Source organism: Cetorhinus maximus, chromosome 15 (assembly GCF_964194155.1).
Source record: "Cetorhinus maximus chromosome 15, sCetMax3.hap1.1, whole genome shotgun sequence".
NCBI lineage: Eukaryota > Metazoa > Chordata > Chondrichthyes > Lamniformes > Cetorhinidae > Cetorhinus > Cetorhinus maximus.
Genome location: NC_135893.1, coordinates 25,986,997 through 25,999,276, shown reverse-complemented (window position 1 = coordinate 25,999,276; position 12,280 = coordinate 25,986,997). Strand labels below are relative to the sequence as shown.

At 41.2% G+C, this 12,280-nt stretch overlaps 1 protein-coding gene across 1 annotated transcript in view; it reads left to right on the top strand.

The window, feature by feature from the left end:
- vps13d (vacuolar protein sorting 13 homolog D) overlaps window positions 1-12,280 on the top strand; it is a 280,943-nt gene that overhangs the window by 99,102 nt on the left and 169,561 nt on the right. The window contains exons 25-28 of the mRNA XM_078558176.1: window positions 5,407-5,647; window positions 6,885-7,095; window positions 8,911-9,082; window positions 11,322-11,437. Of these exons, the coding sequence (XP_078414302.1) occupies window positions 5,407-5,647; window positions 6,885-7,095; window positions 8,911-9,082; window positions 11,322-11,437 (740 nt within the window). The remainder of the gene's footprint in view (window positions 1-5,406; window positions 5,648-6,884; window positions 7,096-8,910; window positions 9,083-11,321; window positions 11,438-12,280) is intronic.

Here is a 12,280-nt window from a genome sequence, read left to right as displayed (position 1 = left end):
GCTTTTATTGTGCATTAATTGTATGCTGAAATAAAAATCTACTGACCCGGCAAAATCCAACTCATCTTAACCAGAACTTAATACTGTAATGCAAGCTTTTCAGTAGACCTGACTGGTCAGGAACAGGATTATGGCTTTATAGCTACTGAATGAGCTCATTGACATCCTGTCGATTCACTCTAAAGTAGAAGCAGTCTGGTAGTTAAAAATAATTTCAAACTAATTTACTGAAGAATGCCACTGGCTATGAAAATGGACTTATATCTGTCAATAACGCCCTTGTATGAAAGCCAGTTATTTTAAGCTACGAAATAGCAAGAATATATTATTTGTCCTTCTCAGTATGAACTGTCTGAAATTAAAGATGCGGTGCCGTGTTCGGGTTCTTGTGGCTGATGATGATGAGGAGGAGATAACATAATGGTACTGTCAGTGAATGAGTAATCCTGAGGCCCAGACTAATGCCCTGGGGACAGGGTCAAATCTCACCATGGCAGCTGGTGGAATGTAAATTCAATTAATTAATCTGGAATTAAAAGCTGATGTAATGATGACCACAAAACCCTTGTTGATTGTCGTAAAAACCCATCTGATCCTTTAGGGAAGTAAATCTGCAGTTTTTACCCGGTCTGGCATGCGTGTGACTCCAGAAATGTGGTTGACTCTTAAATGCCTTCTGAAATGGCATAGCAAGCCACTCAGTTGTATCAAACCGCTACAAAGTCTAAAAGGAATGAAATCAAACTGACCACCCAGCATTGACCTAGGCACTGGAAATGGCAACCAGCCCTGTCGATCCTGCAGAGTCCTCCTTACTAACATCTGGGGACTTATTCCAAAATTGGGAGAGCTGTCCCACAGACTAGCCAAGCAACAGCCTGACATTATCATACTCACAGAATCATGCTGTACAGACAATGCCCCAGATGCCAGCAATACCATTCTTGGGTAGTCCTGTCCTACTAACAGGATAGACCCACCAGAGGTGGCGGCACAGTGGCATACAGTCGGGAGGGATTTGCCTTGGAAGTCTGCAACATCAACTCTGGCATCAGGTCAAACATGGGCAAGAAAACCTTCCAAGCCACCTACCGTTTCTTTTCAGCTGATGAATCAGTGCTTCTCCATGTAGAACACCACTTGGAGGAGGCACTGAGTGTGGCAAGGGCACAGAATGTATTCTGGGTGGGGGACTTCAATGTCCATCACCAAGAGTGACTCGGAGCACCACAACTGACTGAGCTGGCTGAGGTGTAAAGGACAGCTGCTATACTGGGTCTTCACGTGGTGAGGGAGCCAACAAGAGGGAAAAGCCTACATAACCTTGTCCTCACCAATCTACCTGTTGTTGATGCATATGTCCATGATAGTATTGGTATTGGACCACCGCACAGTTCTTGTGAAGACGAAGTCCTGTCTTCACACTGAGGATATCCTCCATAGTTTTGTGTGATGCTACCACTATGCTAATTGGGATAGAATTTGAACAGATCTAGCAACTCAGAACTGCGCATCCATGAGGTGCTGTGGGCCAGCAGCAGCAGAATTGTTTACAACCACAATCTGTAACCTCATGGCCTGGTATATCCCCCACTCAACCATCAAGCCAGGGGATCAACACTGGTTCAATGAAGAGTGCAGGAGGCGTGCCAGGAGCAGCACCAAGCATAACTAAAAATGAAGTGTCAACCTGGTGAAGTTACAACACGACGATTTGAATGCCAAACAGTGGAAGAAACATGTGATAGACAGAGCTAAGTGATCCCACAACCAACAGATCAGATTTAAGCTCTGCTGTCCTTCCACGTCCAGTCGTGAATGCTGATGGACAATTAAACAGCTAACTGGAGGAGGAGGCTGCACAAATATCCCCATCCTCAACGATGGGGGAGCCCTGCACATCAGTGCAAAAGACAAAACTCAAGCATTTTCAGCCATCTCGGCCTCCTCCTGAGATCCCTGCATCACAGCCAATTCGATTCACTTCCTGTGATATCAAGCAATGGCTGAAGGCACTGGATACTGCAAAGGCTATGGGCCCTGCAGTATTCCAGCAATAGTACTGAAGACTTGTGCTCCAGAACTAGTGGCACCCCTAGCCAAGCTGCTCCAGTACAACTGCATCTACCCAGCAATGTGGAAAATTGCCTATGTATGTCCTATCCACAAAAAGCAGGACAAAGCCAACCTGGCCAGTTACTGCCCCATCAGCCTACTCTCAATTATCAACAATGTGATATAAGGTGTCGATGACAGCGTCATTGAGTGGCACTTACTCAGCAATAACCCGTTCACTGATGCTCAGTTTGGGTTCCACCGGGGCCACTCAGCTCCTGACCTCATTACAGTCTTTGTCCAAACATGGACTCAAAAGCTGAACTCCAGAGTGACTGCCCTTGACATCAAGGCAGCACTTGACAAAGTGTGGCATCAAGGAGCCCTAGCAAAACTGAAGTCACTGGGAATCAGGGCAGGGGAGCTCTCTACTGGTTGGAGACTTACCTAGCACAAAGGAAGATGGTTGTAGTTGTTGGAAGTCAATCATCTCAGTCCTGGGACATCACTGCAGGAGCTCCTCAGGGTAGTGCCCTAGGCCCAGGCATCTTCAGCTATTTCATCAATGACCTTCCCTCCATAAGTGAGAAGTAGAGATGTCTGCTGATGATTGCACAGTGTTCAACACCATTTGCTACTCCTCAGATACTGAAGCAGTTCGTGTCCATATGCAGCAATACCTGGACAATATTCAGGCCTGAGCTGATATGTGGCAAGTGACATTCGTGCCACACAAGTGCCAGGCAATGACCATCTCCAACAAGAGAGAATCTCCCCTTGGCATTCAATAGCATTACACTATCAACAACTTGGGGGTTACCACTGACCAGAAGCTGAACTAGACCAGCTATGTAAACACTGTGGCTTCAAGAGCAGGTCATAGACTGGGAATTCTGTGGAGAGTAACTCACCACCTGACTCACCAAAGTCTGTCCACCATCTATAAGGCACAAGTCAGGAGTGTGATGGAATACTCTCCATTTGCCTGGAAGAGTGCAGCTCCAACAACACTCGAAAAGGTCAACACCATCCAGGATAAAACAGCCCACTTGATTGGCACCCCATCGACAACATTCACTCCCTCCATTTCCGACGCACAGTAGCAGCAATGTGCACCATATACAAGATGGGCTGCAGCAACTCACCTAGGCTCCTTCGACAACATGGTCCAAACCTGCGAACTCTACCACCTAAAGGACAAGGACAGCAGATGCATGGGGAACCTGCAAGTTCCCCTTCAAGCCACACACCATTCTGACTTGGAACTATGTTGCCATTCCTTCACTGTTGCTGGGTCAAAATCCTGGAACTCCCTAACAGTACAGTGAGTGTTCCTACATCACATGGAATGCAGTGGTTCTAGAAGGCATCACACCACCCCCTTCTCAAGGACAATGAGGGATGGGCAATAAATGCTGGCCTAGTCAGTGACGCCCACATCCCATGAACAGATAAAAAAGCACCAATATTGCTAAAAGCATGGTAATTTCAAAAGGTCATTATGCACGTTAATACTTTAGAAACATGAAAACAAGAATACGGCTGCATCAGCATGTCTGTTTGTATTTACATCCCAAAGGCAGTGGCTCAAACAAGGGTTCCATGCCACGGGTGTTGAGGTAACCCCAGTACTTGCCCCAATGGCACTGTCCCCTCTGAGCATAGGCGGTAAATGTTAGCAGGCTCTTGGACTGTAAACCTCCTCTGAACTGAGTCCACGCATTTACATCCTTCCTTAAAAAGGAGACCAAAACTGCACACAGCATTCGAGATATGGCCTCACCAATGCCCTGTATAACTGGAGCATAACATCCTTACTTTTATGTTCAATTCCTCTTGTAACAAAGGATAACATTCCATTAGCCTTCTTGATTACATGCTGTACCAGCATACTAACCTTTTGTAACTCATGCACGAGAACACCTTGATCCCTCTGCAGCTCAGAATTCTGCAGTTGTTCTCCATTTAAGTAATAGTCTGCCTTTTTATTCTTCCTGTCAAAGTGAACAACTTCACATTTTCCCACATTACACTCCATCTGCCAGATTTTTGCCCACTCACTCAACTTATCTATATCTGTCTACAAACTCCTTATGACTTCTTCACAACATACTTTCCTACCTATCTTTGTGTTGTCTGCAAGTTTAGTTACCATGCCTTTGCTTTCCTCATCTAAATCATTGATGTAAATTGTAAAAAGTTGAGGCCCCAGCACAGACCCCTGCAGGATTCTACTTGTCACTTCCAATCGGGCAAAGACCCATTTATGCATACTCTGCCAGCCAATCTTCTATCCAGGCTAATATGTTACCCCCTACACTATGAGCTTTTATTTTCCGCAATAAACTTGTATTAGAATCTTCTGTGTTTTTTGAGAATGCGGATTGGAACATCGCATGCTTATTAGATTTAAATAAATTTGCTTAGAATTTTAAATTGGCCAGGAGAACCAGAGAAACTCCTGAACGCTTTTAAAAATCGATATGATATATTGATGTGAAGCAATGTTATGTGTCCTCACACTGCGCCCGCCTGGAATCAGGTTAGTACCTGAGTCCAACTTATGTGTAGCAAGCACAGAGGTGGCAGTATAACTCTACCTATGAAGAGATATGGCTTAACGTATTAAATTGTAAATCTGCAATCAGTTTAATTTCACATTGGGAGTGATCTGCGGTTGTTGTATGAAAATAGTGAGATGTTTTCTCTGTAGCTTACAGTACTGAAATTTAAAATAAGTAATCTCTCAATCCCCTAAGCCTTCCAATTTTACATTTCCAGCCTAAAAGGTTAGATACTGAATGAGTCCCTCCAAAAGCCCTTTTTCATGCTTTGTAGCTAGGCACTAGAAAATGCAGAAGCATTAAGTTACCCTTTATCTTTTTTAAATTTTGTGCGCATTTGAAACCTCTCCTCTCTGGATTTTTTGATCTTTTCTGGCCTTGGGCACTATCTGTGTTTGAGATGATAAATGTTCGACGTAGTCCCATGTTGCTGCCTAATAGCACTCAGGAGACTAGTGATTGTGCTCAACAGAAGATCAAGTCTCTCTCCCATCTCTGTTTATGGGAGATACTTAAGAAACTTTACTGCACTAAATGCCCCCAGTGCAACTGATATTGGGAGGTGGGGTGGGGGGCGGTGTGGGAGAGGGAGGAAGAGAATGCAAATGTGTCTCCACCACTATGCAGGTGCCAAATGTACAGATCAATATTTTACATTGCAATTTTTCAATAGTGTTTTTTGAATTACATATTTTAAACCTTTCATTGCAAGGATATGCAGTTTTAAAATTCCATGTTTGGCTTTTGCTTTACTGTTTTCTGATAGCTTTTGACCCTTTCATGACAGAATCCTGAGAGCTTCCCTCTGCCTCAAGATACCCCACTATACATTCAGAAGACAACGGCAACCAGCACAGGCAACCCCCAGTCCATTCCCTGCAGACCGGACAAACTGAGTACTGGAGCCAGCTCCTCTGATAAAGCAAATCTTAATAAGCAGCAAACTGAATCTGGACCGAGCACGCATTGCAAATCACGAGAGGGGCAGCATGACCAACCACAGATTGTGGAGCTGCAGGAATCTGAGGGTAAGAAAGCAAGTTACAAAAATTATTTCTGGAAGCTGTCTTCACCTTGAGAAACTAGCTACAGGCTGGAGAGAACATTTATGATGTGAAAAAAATCTGGAAGCTCAACTTATTCAGTTAAATATCAGCTCCAGAAAAGAAACTGAAATCAGTGCGGGGGCCTCAACTATTTACAATCTATGTCAATGATTTGGATGAAGGGATTGAATGCATGGTCACTAAATTTACCCATCACACCAAGATAGATAGGAAAGTAAGTTGTCAAGGAGGTAGAGAGTCTGCAAAGGTTAAGTGAGTGGGAAAAAATGACTGATGGAGTATAATGTGGGAAAATGTGAACTTGTCAATTTTGGCATAAAGAATAGAAAAGAAGTGTACTTTATAAATGGAGAGAGACTACAGAACTGAATGGAACAGAGGGATCTGGATGTGCTGGTACATGAACCACAAACTGCCAGTATGCAGGTACAGCAAGTGATTAGGAAGGCAAATTAAATGTTGGCATTTAATGCAAAGGGAATGAAATGTAAAAGTAGGGACACTTTTACTGCAGCTGTGGGACCACATCTGGAGTAGTGTGTACAGTTCTGGTCTCTTATTTGAAAAAGTATGTAATTGTGTTAGAAGCAGTTCAGGGAATGTTCACTTGACTCATTCCTGGGATGAAGGGCTTATCTAATGAAGAAAGATTAAACAGGCTGGGCCTATACCCATTGGAGTTTAGAAGAAAGAGAGGTGATCTTATTGAAACATACAAGATCTTGAGGAGATTTGATAGAGTGGATACTGGGAGGATATTTCCTCTTGTGGAGGAGACTAGAACCAGGGGACATGGTTTAAAAATAAGACGTCTCCCTTTTAAGATGGAAATAAGATTTTTTTTTTTGCTCAGTAGGCCGTTGGTATGTGGAATTCTCCTCCCCAGAAAGCTGTGGGGCTGAGTCATTGAATTTATTCAAGGCTGAGGTAAACAGATTTTTGATAGACAAGGGAGTCAAGGGTTATGAATGACAGGCAAGAAAGTGAAGTTGAGACCATAACCAGATCTTATGAATGTTGGAGCAGATTCGAAGGGCCGAATGGCCTATTCCTCTTCCAAAGCCTTAAGTTCCTATGTAAGCATGGGTGGGGTCAAATCTTCATAGTTTGCAGTGACATCGGCCAGAATTAGGAATTTCCTCCTCTATTGATTGGTAAACAAAATAAAATGTTAATTTTGGACCTCACTCTTTTTCAGATGAACATATCTGCTTACTGGACTGTATCGTGGTTGACCTACAGGACATGGACATCTTCACTGCAGAGAGACACCCTAGAGACCCTTCTGGAAGGCCTGAGAACTGTGGTTCGGATTTGCTTTTTCCATCTTACCTGGTGAGACATGTAGATGGGAACCTGCTAAAGGAGCGATGCTGGCTGAAGCTGCAAGTTGAGCGGAACCTGGATAAGTGAGTGTTTACTCTTAAACTTGCTGATAGGGTCTCTTCAAAGTGGCGATCTCACTGATAGCAAAATTTACATTTCAAGTTCTCATTTTTACCTGTTTGAATTTTATATGATACTTAGTTTGGTGTGTCGGTACCAATTTGCAGCAGGAAAATTTCGCTTAAGCCTTTAATTGTAGTTAGAGTTTTGAATTATGGAGGCAAGTTGCAAGTCTGAAACTTCATTTGTCTTGGATGGGAGGGGATGTTGCAGAAGAATATAAGATATCATGTAAAATAGAAAAAGTTAATCTGAGCACTATTTCAAATTAAATCAAGAGTAGGATACATATGTATAAGTTAGTTAGTGACAAGTTGAAGACTAATGTCTAGAAGCACTTTTTCACACAGTGACTATTATCTGGAATGGATTTGGATAGAAAATTGGAAACAAAAGTTTGAGTCACTTGGGAGGCCACGGATATTGATTAGTAGGATTGATAATGTTATATCACATAAATAAGCATTTGTCCCATCAACTTAGAGCTCGTGTTTCTCGCCACATGAATGACCTAGCATAATTCCAGTCTCCTTTCTCCCCATAGCCTTAAATAATTCTGAATGTAATTATCTAATCCCCTTCTTGGAGAATTTATGGACTATGCCAAAGAAGTCTACATTGTAACCATATTCCTGCAAATAATTTATCCTAACCTCCCCTTAAATTATTATTGTAATTATATTGATTGTCCCTTTATTACTGTTTTGCTGACCAGTGGAGGCACCATATTGCAGTCCTTCATTATCTTGAAGAACTCTACTACATCACCCTTTAACATTGTTAGGCCCAGTCAAAAAAGCCCTAACTTCTCATACTTGTATGAAAGAATAAGCTGGATTCACTGAATGGCCCACCTCACCTCTACCTATCTTTGCAACCTCAGATTGTTCACAGCACCAGTGACAATCCTACAGTAACCAGTACTTCATTATAATACTATCTACTCAATACTGCCTTCAGACACAATTCAAGTTTGGAAAGACAAAATATATAATTGTTTTACTGGGTGTTTTTCCAAGTTCAAGTTGGCAAAGTACAAAATGTTGGACCCATCATTGTTTTACTAAAATCCTTGTGCTAAGACTTCTGCGAAACATCCTTGTTTTGCATCCTCCACATTGAATTCTCCACCGTAATTACATAAACAATAAGAGTGGCACATTTCTAAACAGACACCTGCAGGCATAAGGTAGTCACTGATGCAGTGTATGTTAAAATATTAGAAGTGATCCATATAGTTCAAATGGTAGGGAAAAGGTAGTTGACAGAAGCTCAGTGTCACATATGGAGATATTGGAGGGCTGCTGCACCTATACCTGACTTAGCACATTTAAAGAGGAACAGGGAGAATTGCAGAGCAAAGGTTGAAAAATGAGTGGGATTGCAGGTGATAAGAACAGTCATGATTCTCTATAAGGAACACAATAGGCCTAATTTTAACTCTGCAAGTGGGTGGATTTTGAATGGGTTAAAATCAGGCACAATATTTATTTTTCATTTTCAGGAGTTTTGATTGATTATATTCAAGGGTCAGGGAGAAATTTTGCAGATTTTTTTATCTGGAAGGTTACTTATCTATTTTAAATAAATTGAGGGGTAGGTTAAAATCAATGAGAAGAAAACTGTACATGGCCTGTTGGGTCAAACCACCCACTGTTTCCATTTCACATTTCATTTTATGTTTTTGGGTTAAACCTAGTAATTGTGGAGATGCACAGTATGAAATATTTCTGTTGGCTGCATTGTATCAACTCATGACTATATATGTGTTGATTTAGGGAGATAAGCCATGTTGTACCTGATGTGGCGATCCACGGTAGTCTGTCATCGGTACACTGCTCTCTGGATCTTAATAAATACAAACTGATTCGTGGGCTAATTCAAAACAACTTGGGGGAACCCATTGAAGAGTTCATGAGGCCGTTTGACTTACAAGACCCCAGCATACATGTAAGTGTATAAAAGTAATCGAGCATGGAAATGTTTAGAGGAGTTAATTGACCAGGGTTGAGATGAATTTTGTTCCTGCAAGATATACTTTGGTGACTTTGTTTTTTTTGAGGACATCATTGCACTATGGACAAAAACATCGTTTTTTTTTGCCAATTGCTCAATGCTGCATTGATTCTACTGAGTATTGTGTATAAAATTTATATGAATGAAATATGATTCTGGGGTCTTCCACCTTAAATGATCCTCAACCTGAAATTTCTTAATCAGCTACCCTGCATCCTGGCTTTCTCTCTTCTTTTTGCCCTGTTCTCGCTCCCTTTTTGCGTTGTTCTTTCTAGTTGTACAGAAAACCTTTGATGAATATTAGATATCTTGAAAATTGTCAGAAGGAAAAATAAATGAATGTTTAATTGTAAAGTAAGCTGCCAAAGTTTTGGGTTTCTGCATAATTTGCAGTGGGTTCTATTTGTAGTACATTGTTGAGCAGTCCTGACAGTACTTGCCTAATTATGGGGTGTGGCAGGGTATGCACAGCTTGGTTATTAAATTATCCATTTATAGTTCAAAATCAGCCATTAGCAATCTGGTCCTGAAAAGCCACGCCAATTTCTGTGTTAAATGAGATGAAACTCTACATTTGTTCTCAGCTTCATTACTAATAGTAATGATTGCTTCAAGGCATACTTAAGATGCAAAGAATACTGAACAGTTGTTGAGCAAACATTTCATAACATCTATTGACTTGGTATGTGGATTTCTGAGAAGTATAAGTGCTGGAGAAAAGGGCACTTTCTCATATTGGGCAACTAGTACCTGCATCAAGCAGTCTCACGTCATTGAGACAGATACGTGTAAAGCTTTCTCTTTCTGCCCTAACAATGCACCTGAGTCCCAACCTAAAAAAGAATCACCAACTGTACCAGTGTGACACTTTCCTATTTGCCATATCTGGTGGCCTCGCTAAGTGAGATTGCCAATTAGTGTCAAATTAAAGACATGTGAAAACATTAAAGAAATTAAAGACAATTTGCCCTGTGGGATCAAACTCATTTCACACACAATTCTTGCAGATGCAGGAACCTTTTATTCCATTACTCTGATCTGGATTTAAAGCAGACTCCAGATGCTGAAGGTTAGAGTTTAACTCACCAAACATCTTTTGTCATTCTCATTTTTAAATATAGAAATCCATCCTTTTCCCGTCCTTTAAATTTTCCTCTCGAGTCGTGCACCATTTTCTGGTAGTGAGAGAGCAGGAAATTTGCTGCTGTCCATGTTGTTAACTGCCTTTAACAAGACTGATTTCCATGCTTTCCTACCAGAAGCATGCCTAATAAGTGCCTTATCTGAAAGCCAAGTGTGCTGGGATAATTTCACAAAATAAGCCATTATTTGCAGTCAAAATAACAGTGAGGTTAATGACACTTGCAATTATTTATGCGCAAATGATACAGCAATTTCAGGTGAGCTGCAGTTGCATGACGAGAGTCAAATATCCAAAAGTTACTGTTTGAGTTGCACTGCTGCGCCATTAACATTACAAAAAATGACATTTCGCTATGTCAATATTGAAATAGATTGAATGGCATGACTTTACTGTACTTATGCAGTAAATATGAACTAAATTTGCCACAGAAAATTAAATCTTGGCCATTTCAGTCTAATTACCTGTTCAATGTTTGATGAATATGTACTAAGTATTAATTACTGCCAGCCAACCTCTCTGGCCCTGAAAATTAACTATAATAAGTTAGAGACTCATTCCTTCAGGTTTTTCTTGTTGGAGATTTCAAAAATATAAGGAGAAATTTAATTTTTCCTTTCTGTCTCTTTTTTTCTTTATCTTAATTCAATATTTCTTTCCATCCCTTTATTTCTCTTTGTACCCAATTTGACATTGAATTCACTCACTCTAATTTGCACTTCCTCCTCAGTCCTTGAGCTGTTAATTTCACAATCCTTTAATTTGATTAAAGAGGTACACAGTTGCTTGTCCTCGGCGTTTTCGCTGTGACGGTATCATCTCGCACTTACAGCAACTTGCCACAGAAAAGGTTTTAAAAGCTAAATGTGCATTGGCAAGTCTAACTAATGACAGACAGCATTACATACCCTACCAAAATAAATTATGGCCCATTACAACATGAACATTTGAACATGTCATTTTGTTTAGAAATGTTACTGGGCAAGTATTCAGGCATTTGATTTATTTCATTTTTTATCCTGTCCCTCTCAGACAGTCCTTACTGGAGAAGTATACACGAACATGTCCTTTCTGATTGATATGATGAATGTCAGCTTGGAGCTCCTGGAGTCAAAGGGCAAGAGCACAAACAGCAGTTCACTGGCAAGGTACTGGCAGATATTCTCATCTTTACATTTCTCCTGCTTTGTGGGCTTTATTTTGTGCTCCAAGGCTCTGACAATTTGTAGGGCACTGGCTCCGAGGACCTTTGCTGATCTGTAAACAACACTTCAAAGCTGCATACAAAGAACCCAGCATGATGATCTGTCCATTTGCTTTTCCTCTCCTTCCATTCCCCCTCCTTTCCTCACCACCAAAGCCCTGGGTGCAAGACCTTTAGTTCACTTGGCATCGCTGATCATCTGGCTGACATTTTTGAGAAATGATGAGCCTCTGTTCCAGTGTACAAGAGCATGCTTTGAAAGCAATGAATTGTGAGGAGTGAGCCGGGAGGGCAAGGGCTGGGATTAGAAGCCTGGCTTCGGTAACTGCAAAATTGGCAGTCTCGATCAGGAGTGCAGCCAAATGAGTTTTGTTTTCAAAGAGCTTCGTCTTGGCATATCACTTTAATCCCAATTTAGTACTGCTCTTGATTCCCTTTCCCACAAATGCTGTTCTATTATCTGTGCATAACATTGCCATTTTTTTATTTTGTACTGAATTGTGACCAGTTGTGGACTTGGACTTGAGCTTCTGAGATTGCCCAGAGCCTGTAGAGTGCTTACAGCCAGCAAAGAAATCAATTGTTCTCCCTTTAGTCAGAGAGAATTGGCAAAGTTAAGGGACTGAATGGGCTACTCCTGTTCCCATCATGTGAACCACCCTGAACACTGCCTTTTGTGTTTACTGAAAGATGTATTTCTGAATACTTTTGAATATAAATAATCTACCATCCTAGACTGCATAAAATTTATAAATAAATTGACCTTAGATGGTGTTGCCCGTATTGA